The 13,583-nt window shown below is 38.4% G+C and overlaps 1 protein-coding gene across 2 annotated transcripts in view; it reads right to left on the minus strand.

Annotated features, from left to right (window-relative positions):
* The window catches only part of LOC133976396 (diacylglycerol kinase zeta-like), a 103,286-nt gene that overhangs the window by 17,743 nt on the left and 71,960 nt on the right, over positions 1-13,583 (minus strand). For both annotated transcript variants that reach the window (XM_062414598.1, XM_062414597.1), the window contains 3 exons: positions 9,155-9,244; positions 8,466-8,522; positions 4,638-4,687 (listed from right to left, as the gene is read on the minus strand). In XM_062414598.1, coding sequence (XP_062270582.1) covers positions 4,638-4,687; positions 8,466-8,522; positions 9,155-9,244 — 197 coding nt within the window. The remainder of the gene's footprint in view (positions 1-4,637; positions 4,688-8,465; positions 8,523-9,154; positions 9,245-13,583) is intronic.

The raw sequence follows: 13,583 nt of genomic DNA on the forward strand, positions 1-13,583 counted from the left end.
GTTGTCTGCTGACACCAGATACTCCTTATAAAGCATGACACTAGGAAAAATGGATTGGCTTAACACAGAAATGTATTGAAGCCACCTTATTGGCATAGGCCACATCCTGCGTTTGAGCACTTGATTTTTCTTGGGTGTTCAAAGAAAAGCTCCATGGCTCGCTGATAGTTGAACTGCGAGAAGGGGGGGGGGGGCGTTTATGCTGACACGCATACAGGTAGCTAAACGCTCCCCTTGCAGTTTGTTGCGCAGGTCAGTCTTCACACACGCTGCATTCATAGTCACACAGACACAGTTCTGGGTTGGAGCCGTTCATATACTCTGAGCCGGTTAGCCTGAAACGTGTTACTATGGTAACGTCACAGTTACCTGTTTGAGGATTAACGTTGTAAATGTTGACATCACATGGCGCTGTTTGCATTAGTTTTTCGGGCTCCGCTGTTTTTTTCTAAGCAGGTTCTGCCTCAGATGATGTTATGTTTCAACCAGCGGTCTGTGTTTGTTTCCTTAAACTTAATATCACTGTTAGCTTGTCTGTGTTATGCTAGCGAGAGGTACAGAGAGAGCTACAGGTGTGTTCAGGGTCGAAGTCAGACAGGCGGACATAGCGGTTCTGGCCAGTCGTCGTTCAGTAAGCACCACTGCAGACGTTGGTTGAACATTAATATACATCGCTGTAAATGTGTACGGGAATTTCCCGCATTATAAGTGTTGGATTTGCGGGAATCAATTAAATTGTGGGCAACACCTGCAATCCCACGCTGAAATTCAAGCCCTGCACGTCACGTTACTTCAAGCACAGTCATTTTTGCAGCGGTGCGCCGCTGTTGAATGTACAGGGGGAAACACTGCATCTTGTCATCCGTGGCTACATGCACTCTACACCCACTCTCTCTGTCTGACTGCAGCACACGCATTACACACAGGAATATCTGGACCACGGCCAATCAGAGGGGGGTCCCACCCTTCACTATCTCTGGCCTGATGTGTGTCTGTTGTTGAAGGTTGAACCACAGGGAGACTTTCAGAGTCGCAGAGATTTTTTTTCCCGAACAGCTGGTCGCACCAGTGCGACCTCAGATTTTTTTAGTCGCACCATTGAGAAATTAGGTCGCATGTGCGACCAAATTGGTCTTTATTCCTTCATAAAAAGGATGTGTTCGCGCTGATCCCTACAGGCTCTGAATACGTCATCGTCTATCGTTGATATGATTGGCTGTAAGTTTGTCCAGTAGCGTACAGAAGCATTTGATCAACATTCGTTGATCCCGCCTCAAATACAAGGAAATGAACGGCTCCTCGCCAGACCCTACCTCAATCTCACATGAGATAGAGACGCGGTCTGGTGTTAGCCAGGCTAGGATTTCACAGCATTTGAAGCAGAATCTGACAGCTGTGTTGTGGTTTGCTTGTGTTAGCTTTGAGTGTTAAACTCTTATAGGATAATTATTTTTATAATATGTGTAGGTTTTGTGTATAACATTTTTATATTTTCAACAAATCTCGTGCAGAGCCAAACCAACAATGAATAATCTACAAACAAGTATTACGTGTGTATCCAAAGCCTAGATGGTATCTATGTGCCATAGAATGAACCATATTACTGCACTGGGTAACATGTTGATTTGTCCATGAAGACGTGGTTACAGTAATTTGTTTAGAAATGGCTCCAAAGAGTAAAATTTGCGTTAAGATAGTGACCTGCCATTACGAATGTGCAGAATTTGGTTCCATTTACAGACAGACAGCTTTTCATACTACATATCACGAACTCTTGATATTGTACTAGTTCTTTGAAAAATGTTTAACTTTAATACAAAGTCAAGAGGTATCAGGCTATGGATACACACATAATACTTGTTATAGGATCAGTATAATGTTGGTTTGGCTCTGCACAAGACATTTGTTGAAAATGAGAAAAATATAGAAAATTGCCAGCCTTTAATAAATACTAGGGATAACTTTGACTTTTGCTCATTTAGTAATAAAATTACTCCCAGTAGAACTGGGTTTCTGGGGAAAGGGGACCTATAAAGCTAATTTCCAACTCTAATTTTCTAAGATTCACAGTTCAAAAACTCCTTGAGGCATTCTTAGCTCCTGTCTCTTTAAAGCTCCCCTCCTGGAAGCTGCAGAGTTGTGTTAAGTTGCTGCCAATGAAAACCCAACATTTCCTGCTTTACTGCTTCAAATTAAAAGCGTTTAAATGACTAAATAATGAGAGACCTTTATTGTGAATAATTTACAAGAAGTGAAATGTGTTTCTTCACTGAAATAGCAGATCTCTGTTAGTGACGCTAAAACCAGTTGAAATAACAAGATATGGACATATTTGGAGCTCTTTGTTGAGTGGATCAGTTAGTAATAATGCAGGCAGCAACAGTACAAACAGAAACAGTCACAGTTCAGAGCAGTCTGAAGCCTTTTGCTCACAGGGATTACTTCTACACACGTTTACCTCATTATTTGACACAGTGAACATTTTTAATATGAACATCCAACATTGTAACATGCATTACATATACTAGTGCAGTGCCCATTCAAAATGAGGCCATTCAGAACCGGTCAATTGCTTGGCCTCCAGCCGCTACTTCAATGCACAGAAAATGAATACACTTGATGCGAGATGTGAATGAATATATATATATATATATATATATATATATATATATATATAGCAAAAACATTAAACTACACAACTATACAAAGTAACATTCTATTATGCACAGATTATATAAATAACAGGCAAAGTACTAAACTCTCTAATATGTTCTTTTCTCATTCCAAGTGAAATAAGCGCTGCATTTCAAAATAAAATGATCTGCATCCTAAAACAAAGTGATTCGATCATGTTTGTGCTTTCTCTGTAGTGGTGCATATGAGACTTCCACTGCCCATGGGAGTATTTGATCCATTTTACGTGCATAACTACAGTCATTGGGCCTGATTTACTAAAGGTTTGCGTGTGTAGAAACGTGTGCAAACTTGACATCACCCGCAAAAAATGTGCAAGCTGATCTACTAACGCAGCGCACTGAGGTTTGCGTCTTTCAACTGTGCAAGATAGTACGCGCTGTTCATTTAGTAATGAATATGTAATATGGGGCGTTTCAACCTCAGTGCGCAAAATACAGAGAGGAGAAAATGCAAATATGTTATTTAGCACACGCATTGTGATTTACCAAACCTGAAGGTATTATTTCTGATGCTAACTGCGTCTATAAATAATACCTTTGAAGGACAGGTATTAACCGGCTGCGCACTGGGCACAGATGACTTCTGTCACTGTGGAGAGGAGGAGACGGAGGCACAATGACAGAATACACACAGGACAGAGTTTTTCCACCTGTTTTAATAATTTTTGAGTGATATATTCTTGGTTTTACTAACAGCATTGACTTCGTCACAAATACTCTCCCATATGTCGGTTTCTCTGGTAATATTTGTTTTTGTTATAACTCAATATATTAGTTAACCTCTTCCACTAGAACCTGATCACATTTTATTTTGCGCTTGCAGCTTTCTGCTCGTCCAAACTCTCCATAAAGACACTAAACCCTCATATAAATACTGCTGTCTCCACCCTGTTGCACCTGTTTTCATTTACACAATTATTCTTAGTAGATCACCTGCAAAATGCACGCAAACGGCACGAGCAATCTATTGTACCGTGCACACAATTTAGTACCCACTATTTAGGATCTTAGTAAATCAGGCCCATTGTGTATTGGGCTCTGGGCAAGAGAAACACTGAACACTACTACACATATTCTCTCTCATCAAGTATTGATATGTATTACTGTTCCTGTGCAATACCTGGATTCTAATTTGGGATCAATAAAGCATTCATTCATTCATCCATCCACCTACCTACCTACCTACCTATCTATCTATCTATCAAACCAGCTCAAATTCAAACCAGTGGGCGAAGTTACATCTCACTACGTCCATCTTTATATACAGAGTATGGGAAAAAACTAAAAAATGAGACCAAAGTTGAAATAAACTAGAATTATCCTTTGGAGATGGTTCATTTGTGTATGTGTACTAAATAGTCAATTTGATACAGTTAACTTAGCTAAAGTGATAAAGACTGTGAGAATACATGGACCATCGTATTAGCTGTGGCAGAATGGTTAAGGTTTCCAGTGTGACTTTGATCATTGACAGCAAGAACTGGGTTGCGTTCAGTTCCCAATCCAAACCTGCCAGGAAACTCACCAGCAAGAAAGATACACAGCTCATGAAGTAAAAACATGCACGTTCCCAAAGAGAATAAAAACCACAGTGCAGTTGACAGGAAAAAAATCTCAGGCTCCCACACATCCAACTCCCCGCATGCAAAGTGAGAACAAGGAGACAGAGGTTGAGAAAATATGTGTCAGCGAAGAGAACAGGTTGTCTGGAGACTCACACTCAAACACAGATGCTGTATCGCTTCTCTCTCTTACCAGTACAGACACACACAGCTGTCAGATACAAGGTTCAGCTCTGTGTGTAACGTGAAACTTAAATCAATCTTTAAATCAAACGTCAGGCTGTACCAGACCGGTCCTACAAACTACCTGTAGGGGCCAGAAGTGTGTGTGTGTGTGTGTGTGTGTGTGTGTGTGTGTGTGTGTGTGTGTGTGTATTACCTTGTTCTCTCTCTTTCTCTTTTTCACTCGTCATTTGGCTATTTTCCTGTCTGCGGAGAGACCAACACAGATAGAGCTTACCACTTCACTCTACATTTACAGCCATTTGCAGTGTTAAAAAAACACTCCTATCTATAACTCACACACTCCAACAACACACACACAAAAACACTTATCACTCATCAAGCATAAACAATCATGTACACACCCAAAACACACACTGTGGATGTGGGGCATTGCATATTTACATCAGTGCTTAGTGAACTTTTAACACTTGGAGTTTATCAATGTCAACAATGACTTTGGAGTGACAGTCATGGTTATTATGATATCATGATGAAATTACAATGTCAACATTGTGGTATGTTTTTGTGGTATTTGTACAATAAAACTGTTCTATAATGACTTGTCTTACTCAGAATAATTACATAAACATTTTATATTCAAGTTAGTGTTTTACATACATATTTATAGTATAAAATATATAAACATGCAGAGCATCAGAACATGCACACAAAAGTGTTGATAGTTGGCCTCTACACATCTGACAGTTGAGATGTGTCATCTCCAGCAGTCTATACAGTGAGATGTACTGTTGTTTTGTTTGGTGAACTAAATTCCATTGACCTCATATCCATACTGGGAGCGGCCAAGACATGAGGGAGAGATGCGAGGAGTCAAATGGAGCGCACCCACAGGGTCAGTCATCATAAGTGTGTTTGTCACTTAGAGCAACATCTGTATTGTAGTAGTAATGGTTGAGCTTGTCAGTTGAGGATTGGAGAATGTTGTTCAAATCCTGCTTGACACTGACATTCAATACTGATGGTATAAAGTTTTACTAAAGTAAATGCTAGGTTGGATCAGCTGGAAGGACAAACTGTTACAAGGTTAGGGTTAGATTAAAGTTTATTCCCATCCACTCAGATGCTGTAACAAGGTGATTCTGGGTAATGTGGCTCCACCCCAGATGCTGCAGTGCTACTCCAACAGAAATAAAGTAAGTGATATGAAAAACCACCCACCTGTGACCAACAAGTTGACAAAATGCCACACAACACTGTTTTATTTGATGAAATCAAGACAAGTTATGTTTATCTTGTCTTGAGTTTTTGGGACAGGTCTTGATGTAAGCTTTTAGCATCCTACTTATGTTTATTTTCTAAATTAAAGAACAAATGTGTAATATATTTACTGTACTAACTCATAAAAATGACCATGATATGTTATTAGAGATTAACCAGCAGACACTGTGCAGCAATTGCTGGTGATTGGTTGTGCACAGGCCTGGCTCATCACGAACAAGCCTAAAGTAACAGCCCCATGACACCCCAGTGATGTGATATACCACACCCCCCCCCCCCCCCCCCCCCCTAAAACTGAGTAGTGACTACAAGATCTCAGTCAACCATGGATGTGGGTTGTGCATGTCACCATTCTTGGCAGCTAGGTACAGCAACACCACTTGGACAAACAACATGTTGTCATTACAGGGTTTGAGTCTGTTAACGTTAGAATTTAGACATCATTTTACAGCATATGAGTTATTACATTAAAATGTCTGGTTCATGTTCAAATTCTTTGGCAAAATGGAAAACTATATTCATTCAGTGATGTATTGAATATGATTGTCTTAGCTCTGTCTTTTGTTTCTTCCATCTTTGTCATTAATTTGATAAAACACTCAGACTTTTCTCTTTTTACTGAGATCCTGTAGTTGTTTTTATACAAGGACAGTGTGATGTGTTCTTTTGAAATGTTACAGAGATAATTAGCCAATCACTCTATTCCTACATGAAACAAAAAATTGTATGTATAAACTCATATGCTGTGAAAAATGCACAGAAAATGTACTGATGACAGATAGTGTAGTGATGGACTCAAAACCTGTAGTGACGACATAAAGTTTGTCCAAGTGGTGTTGCCGTACATAGCTGTCCAAAATGATAGACCCGATCGCACATGTGACTTACATCCATGGCTGACTCAGATCCTTTAGTGACAGTGACAAATATAGGCCACACCTACACCACACCTATCCTAAAATGTGATACACCCCGTGACAGAGGTGAGACACACCCCTGTGGTACAATGGATGCCCAAGGCCCAATTTGATAAATCAAACTACACTCCTATAACTGTATAGACCACTCCCTGTGCTAATAGGGCTAGACATATGTGCAAACTGCTTTAATAAGTATGGCCTATGCCAGCCGCTGTGGAGATATTATGGTGGAAACACCATGTATTTATCTAATGGGATGTGACATCATGCAAGGCCATGGAAACATGCATATATATATATACACACACACACACACACACACACACACAAAATCTACACATACTCCATTTGTTAGTGCAATAGTGTTTTAATGAGCAGGGTACTGCTTCACTTTAATGAGTACCAGTATGTGTATTTATGAGCAGAGAGATGTGAAACAACAAGTGCAGCGTCGTAGGTCTTTGGCAACATGCTTTGGCGCAACACTTCTTAAATCTGAGGCAGAAGATTTATCAACATATCTGTCCTGCTGCCTTCAGATGGCTACTTCTCATACAGCAGGCAGCTGTAGACAACAGATACTGTAAGAATCATCTATATTAATATATAGATCAATGCAGACAGCTTTACTGATGTCTGTGCTTTAATTGCATTTAATGTATCTTTTATTCCAATTTAAATGCACCTACTGCTTGTGTTTAATTTAAAAAGTGTATTTATCTTTTAATATTATCAATTGAATGAATCTCCCACCTGATTGTGCCTCTCCTCCCACCTGTGCACTGTGTGCTCAGCACTGGTCACCAAAATACCACACAGACAGGGAGAGCCAATTTCATGGTAGGGAACCAGATGAATCTGCCGAGCTCATGTTTTATTTACTCTTTCAAATACATAGCTGTAATATGAAAAAGTTTGTGAGCAGACTACCATTTTTTTCCTTCTTGCAAACAGATGAAGCACTACCCAACTTGCATGTTTCATTGCTCTGATTGGTTAAAGGTCTATTCATTTGCATCCAGAGGCATTCTGGTCTACACCCGTTGATAATGCCCCTTGGAAATCAAAAATGAACTGAGTTTCCAGAGTAATATGGATTTGCAAATTAGTCTGGCGATGCCAGTATATACCAAAGTGGCACAGCCAAAGGACTTGACTCGCCCTGACAATATCACAAGAATAATACATCTGCTGTCTGAAAGGGGTAGTAGTAAAAAACACAAAAGTGACACGTCAACATCAAACCAACAACCACACCAAACTACACACCTCTTGTGGCAGCGTTCTCACATTCTGTCCTTTAACACCACCTTTAACATATTTGTATATGGTGGCTTAAGCAGAGTTGGAGTTAGTGATGACAACTAATTGGTCCATGTCAGCAAAAAAAGAAGCAATCACTACATACTGAGAAAGCAGCTTCTTATATCTTTAGTGAGTTTTTTTTTATAGTTTTTTTTAGCATTTTTAGCTTTTAGGCTTAGTGCATACAGTAGAACCTATATGTTTCTGTGATCAAATGCATGAGTAAAAAACAATGTTGTTTCATGTTGTTCAAGTTCACAGTTTATTGAAACCATCTGTACAATGTAATGCAATCCAAAAAAAAACCCAGTAATCAATTCAATCTTTGTCAGCCTAATCATTTTGAGGTCATAGTTGGTTTTGTGTTAGACTGCATGGAGTACTGAAATAAGTTTCTTGCCCATTTAGGAGGTGACAGAATTAATTAATTAATTATAATTCCATTGTTCATGTTCTGTTATGTATTGATGTCTCATTCATTTAAATAACAGTATAAATGTGTTTGTTAGTGTACTGACCTCAATCTTGGTTTAAAATCAGCAGCTGTGGTGTTGGAACGATGGATGCAGCCCGCCCTGCAAAACACAAACCAGAGACAGCATGATGACAAACAAGAAGTACAGGCAATACAAAATATAACATTCAATGTAATAACACATTTAAATAAATACACTATTGTTTTTAGAACACTGACCTTTGAAATATGTTAACTATGACTTAAATTATGGCTGTAGATTTTTAAAAGACCGATATTAATTTCTACCAACATTAGAATGAAATTAGTCTTCCACTGTTAATCTTATTGGTAAAAATTGTTCTCTCTTTTTGTCTTTGTTTCCTCGGACAGTGTTTCTTTGTTGAGCTGTGGTGGAAATATAGTAACAAAAAGAGGGAATAAAAAGTCTATAACATTGGAAGATATGTACGTAATTTGAATCATTTAGACGGCTGAAGCTTTATATTAGCTTTAGATCAACTTTTAAATACATGTTCATATGGGCACCTGTCTATAGTTTTAAGAAAGACTTGAAAAACTTTGTTAGCTAGCCTTTGTATGACATTAATGCATGTTTTGCTCTGTCATATCAACTGGACAATTCACCCATGGTGTTATTCATGTTTTACATTTGATGTGTATTATTTCAATAGAAAGATACAACCATGATCTTGATCTCATTAAGAGAGACCACGTAGTGTGTAGTCTTACCTGCTGAGTTTGCTGGCCACATGTGTTGTGTTGTGTGTTAAAGCTTCAGTTGCACAGCTGTCACTGTTCACTCGCTGCCTCTGGGAGGAACTACAGCAAAACACAGAGGAAACAAAGTCACTAAACAAACTCAGTGAACAGCTCATCCGCAGACAGCTTCCGGTGTTGAAAGTAACTAAGTACATATACTGAAGTACTGTATCTGTAAAGTACAATTTTGAGGTACTTTTACTCTTGATTTCAATTTAATGCTACTTTATACTTCCACTCGACTACATTTATTTGACAGCTTTGGTTACTTTTCAGATGAAGATTTGACACAATGGATAATATAACAAGCTTTTAAAATACAACACATTGTTAAAGATGAAACCAGTGGTTTCCAACCTTTTTTGACGTCTTACAAAAAGCAGTGTGTAGTCAGGCTCACATTTCAGATGTCTATGAGTTGTTAACAGCTCCACCAAATAGTGATTTTTCACTCTAAACTTCTCACATGGTTTCATTTCAATAAATGTAAATTCCAGAAAACAATTCCAGAAAAAACAGATTTGTGTATCAGAACTTTGTTTTCTTCTGTCCTTTCCGACTAATCATCTCATGACCCCTGAGATTTATCTGACGACCCTTTGGAAGGGGACCACTGATGGGAACTGGGAACCACTGAGCTGAACTAACTAATTATAAAGTAGTAAAACTCCACCTCATGAGGCCACTTCTATCACCAAAATGGGTGATAGAAGATAACCATATGGTCTGTTTATTGTCCTAGGACAAGGTGAGGTCAGCAGAAGATCATTTTTTCTAAACAAAATGTTTTTTTCCCTAGTGACTATTTATTTGTTCAGTGAATATTTTCCCTAAATGAGAATCTTACTTTAAAATCCCTGCAAGGTTCTTCAAAGGAACATGCTGTGTATCAGTAGGCGACACTGCAGAGATGAAATGACTGCAAACATTCAGTTTCACTCTTAGTGGCCATATGGCAGTTGGTTTCTATGCTTTATGTTTTAGCATAAGGCAGACATGCTGCCTTCATATATTCAAACTACGAGCCTCAACATTTATGCATCCTCTTTGCATTTTTTCATCTGGAAAGTGTGGATCCTTTCTAGATAACACTGAAATAATGAGCATGAGAGGGATAAAGGCACTGGTAGAGAAAAGCATTGAGCAGAAGGAGGAGGAACACATTTTGAAGGTAGTTAAAGTAGGACAAGCTGAGGAATCAGAAAGTGTTTACAATTCTCTCTGAATTTTCAGTACATGAGGAAACTGGGAGCAGCCTAAACACTTCCAAAAATCACTCCCTACTCTAGGCTCTGCACCATGGGCGACAGGGATTTCAGTGTGGCAGGTCCTAATCTTTGGAATGCTCTCCCTCAGGATAAGGGTCAGAGCACATTGGTTGTTTCATTTAAATCACATCTTAAAACTCAACTGTTCAGATGGCCTTTCCTTCTCCATTGTAACAAATCTATAAAAATACTCTCTGCTACCTCACAATTTTAAGGCTGTTAATAAATGTGCTTTTATTGTGAGAACGATTATATGGACATGCATCATTGCTTGTGTTGTGCTGTTGTGTATGCATGTGAGTGGGTATTGATCTATCTTATAATTATTATTATTATTGTTGTTATTTTCTTTTTATACATATTTCCTTGGGTGTCTTAAAAGGGACTTTTAAATAAAATATCTTTATTAGTATTATTATTATTATTATTATTATTATTATTATTATTATTATTATTAGTAGTAGTAGTAGTAGTAGTAGTAGTATTAGTAGTAGTAGTAGTAGTAGTAGTATTATTATTATTATTATTATTATTATTATTATTATCCAGGTGCAAAGGATATACAGTCTGGTTCAGCAGAGTGGGGTCCGTCAAGTGTAAAACATCCAGATTAGCTTTAGATCTAAGGATGATTTTTCAGGATCAGAGTATAGACCGCTTTAGCTGTGCCATGTAGTCCGTCACAGGGCTAAAGGGGACTGTAACCAAAGCTATGTCTTGAGATAAACATGCGTGGCTGTGCTGCTGACTAAAGACACAACACTCAGTACTTTTGTATCTTGTAACTGAATCTCTGTGCCCTATTCAAGCTGTTTATTCTGTGTCATATGGGACATGTGGGACAGGATGCTAAAGCAGTTTTTGCAAGTTATTTTAAAAAATACCATCACATGAGAACTTAATGATGCCATTAATAACAATAATGAAATCAATTTGTTCTTGTCTTTTACAAGATACTCCTCCAGCCAGTCCCAAGTACCTTTGTTTCCTATCCTTCTTATAGCCACAAATCAGAGAACACAAAGAGAGAGTTTGATACTAAAAAGACTGTAAATGTGTCAGATATCACTTGATATGACTAACTCAGACTGCTGAAGCTGAATAGAAGCTTTACATCTACTTTTAAATGATTGTGTGGACACACTGTGGATTTTGTCCTCCATCACTTCCATTGAAAGCACATTTGAAGGAGATCTTTTAATAGTCAGTATGAACAGCAGGAATGATTACAGAGAGGAAAACCTCTTTACTGTTCATATGGACGCCTGGCTGTTATTTTACGACACACTTGAAAAATTGTGAACCCTTCCTTGTCCACATAACCCCCTCTATCTATCAGCATTGAGATCTTTTTCTAAATAAATCTAGGCTCCTTCCACAAAAAAAAGAACACACTTTTTATAGATTCAAAAGGTTCAAAAATAATGATTCTGAGACCCTCCGATGACTTCTCATCCATGTTGACATAAATATTTTAAAGTTGTTGCCAAAATTGCAGCTAGAGCTACACTGCTGTGGTTCCAATTACTGAACATTTACCACAGTAATAAACGTTGCTGTCCTGCGCATTCCAGCCTGTTGTCTTTGCCTTTCTTTCTGTATGCATCAAAACCATCAGTGAATAAGCCCAAAATAAGTCCTCTACTATAATGAAAATACAGTCTGCCACTGGTTCGTGCCTCTGAGGTCTCACAGAATTAGACAAATTGACTAAGTTTTCTTTCCTGAAATATATCTAATCTATTATTATAGAAATTTCCTGAGCTGTGGAAATCATGATTATGACTGCTTTAACAGTTTTTCACCTGACGCTAAAGTGTAAACTGACTGTATGTGAAGCTATCAGCTCAAAAATCATTTTAAAAAACAAAATGTTTGGTGTGTAGGTGTGTTTCAATGTGTTTGTCAGAGAGACAGAGGGATAGAGAGAAGCAGAAGAGAGAGAAGTAATTATAGAGGGAGGAATAATGTTCACCTCTTGCCTTGCGTGGGCAAACTGCTACACTGTTTGTGTGAGAGTGTGTGTGAGAGTGTGTGAGAGAGCGTGTGTCTAAGTACAGTAGATTGGTGTGACTCTCGAGTGCTCTGACATGCATTACATTTTTCTCTCCATCCACTGTTTTTCTGACTCCATCTTCCTCCTAAACCCATCTCTCCCTCACTCTGCCCCTGCCTCTCGGTCTCATCTCTCCTCCTCGTCCGCCCACTCAGTGCACTCAGCATTGCAAATCAGCCCGCCAACACAGGGACACACACATACGTGCATGCACACACACACACACATACAGTAGCCAAAAGGAACTGCTGTTATGATCAGCCAGTTGTGTTACTCTGCCTATTCTCACATTGTACTTTATTTATTCCCCATTTCTGTTCTGTATGTACATTTTTAAATGTTCACATGTGTATATTACATTATATTAGCGCAGCAGCACAAATGACAGAGATGACAGGAAACAGTAAATACAGTTCCAGGCTATAAACCAAACAGCCTTGTAAATTCATGGCTGTCAGCAAGGGTCAATTAACATTAGTGATGCGGTCAGAGCAGTGCACCCACTCGTGTTTATATTATCAGCTACCGTTCATTATTAAAACGGTACAAAAGATCCCTGATGCTAATTACCATACACATTACACAACATGTTTAATGTACTTAATGTCACAACATGACACTACTTCCTGTGTTTTCGTTAACTGGAGTAATCATGTCTGTCATAATGTTTACACGCCTCTAATAATACTGCCAGTGCTGTAAAACAAAATGGTTTAAAGACAGAAATCACAAAAAAAAAAAAATGTTTTACAGTGATTCCTTGTGTTATCGAGCCATGCAGTTTTACTTTGGTCTTAAAGCTGTCATCTAGTTGTCATGGAAAAACATAAAAAATAATGTGTAATTTTCTATATCAGTGAATATATAAAAAAACAGTCAATGGGATTTGTTTTTGCAGGTTTCTTTACAAACTCAAATTATTGCTAATTACAATGTATGCACGTGTATGCTTCTTTTCTGTTCTCTTTCCTTCTCCTATCTCTGTTGCTCCTCACACACACATACACGCACATGCACACACACATAACATTCACCAACTGCAGAAACTACTCAGACACTTTTCTCACAACAGCAT

The sequence above is a fragment of the Scomber scombrus genome, chromosome 24 (genome assembly GCF_963691925.1).
Source record: "Scomber scombrus chromosome 24, fScoSco1.1, whole genome shotgun sequence".
In the NCBI taxonomy this organism is placed as follows: Eukaryota; Metazoa; Chordata; class Actinopteri; order Scombriformes; family Scombridae; genus Scomber; species Scomber scombrus.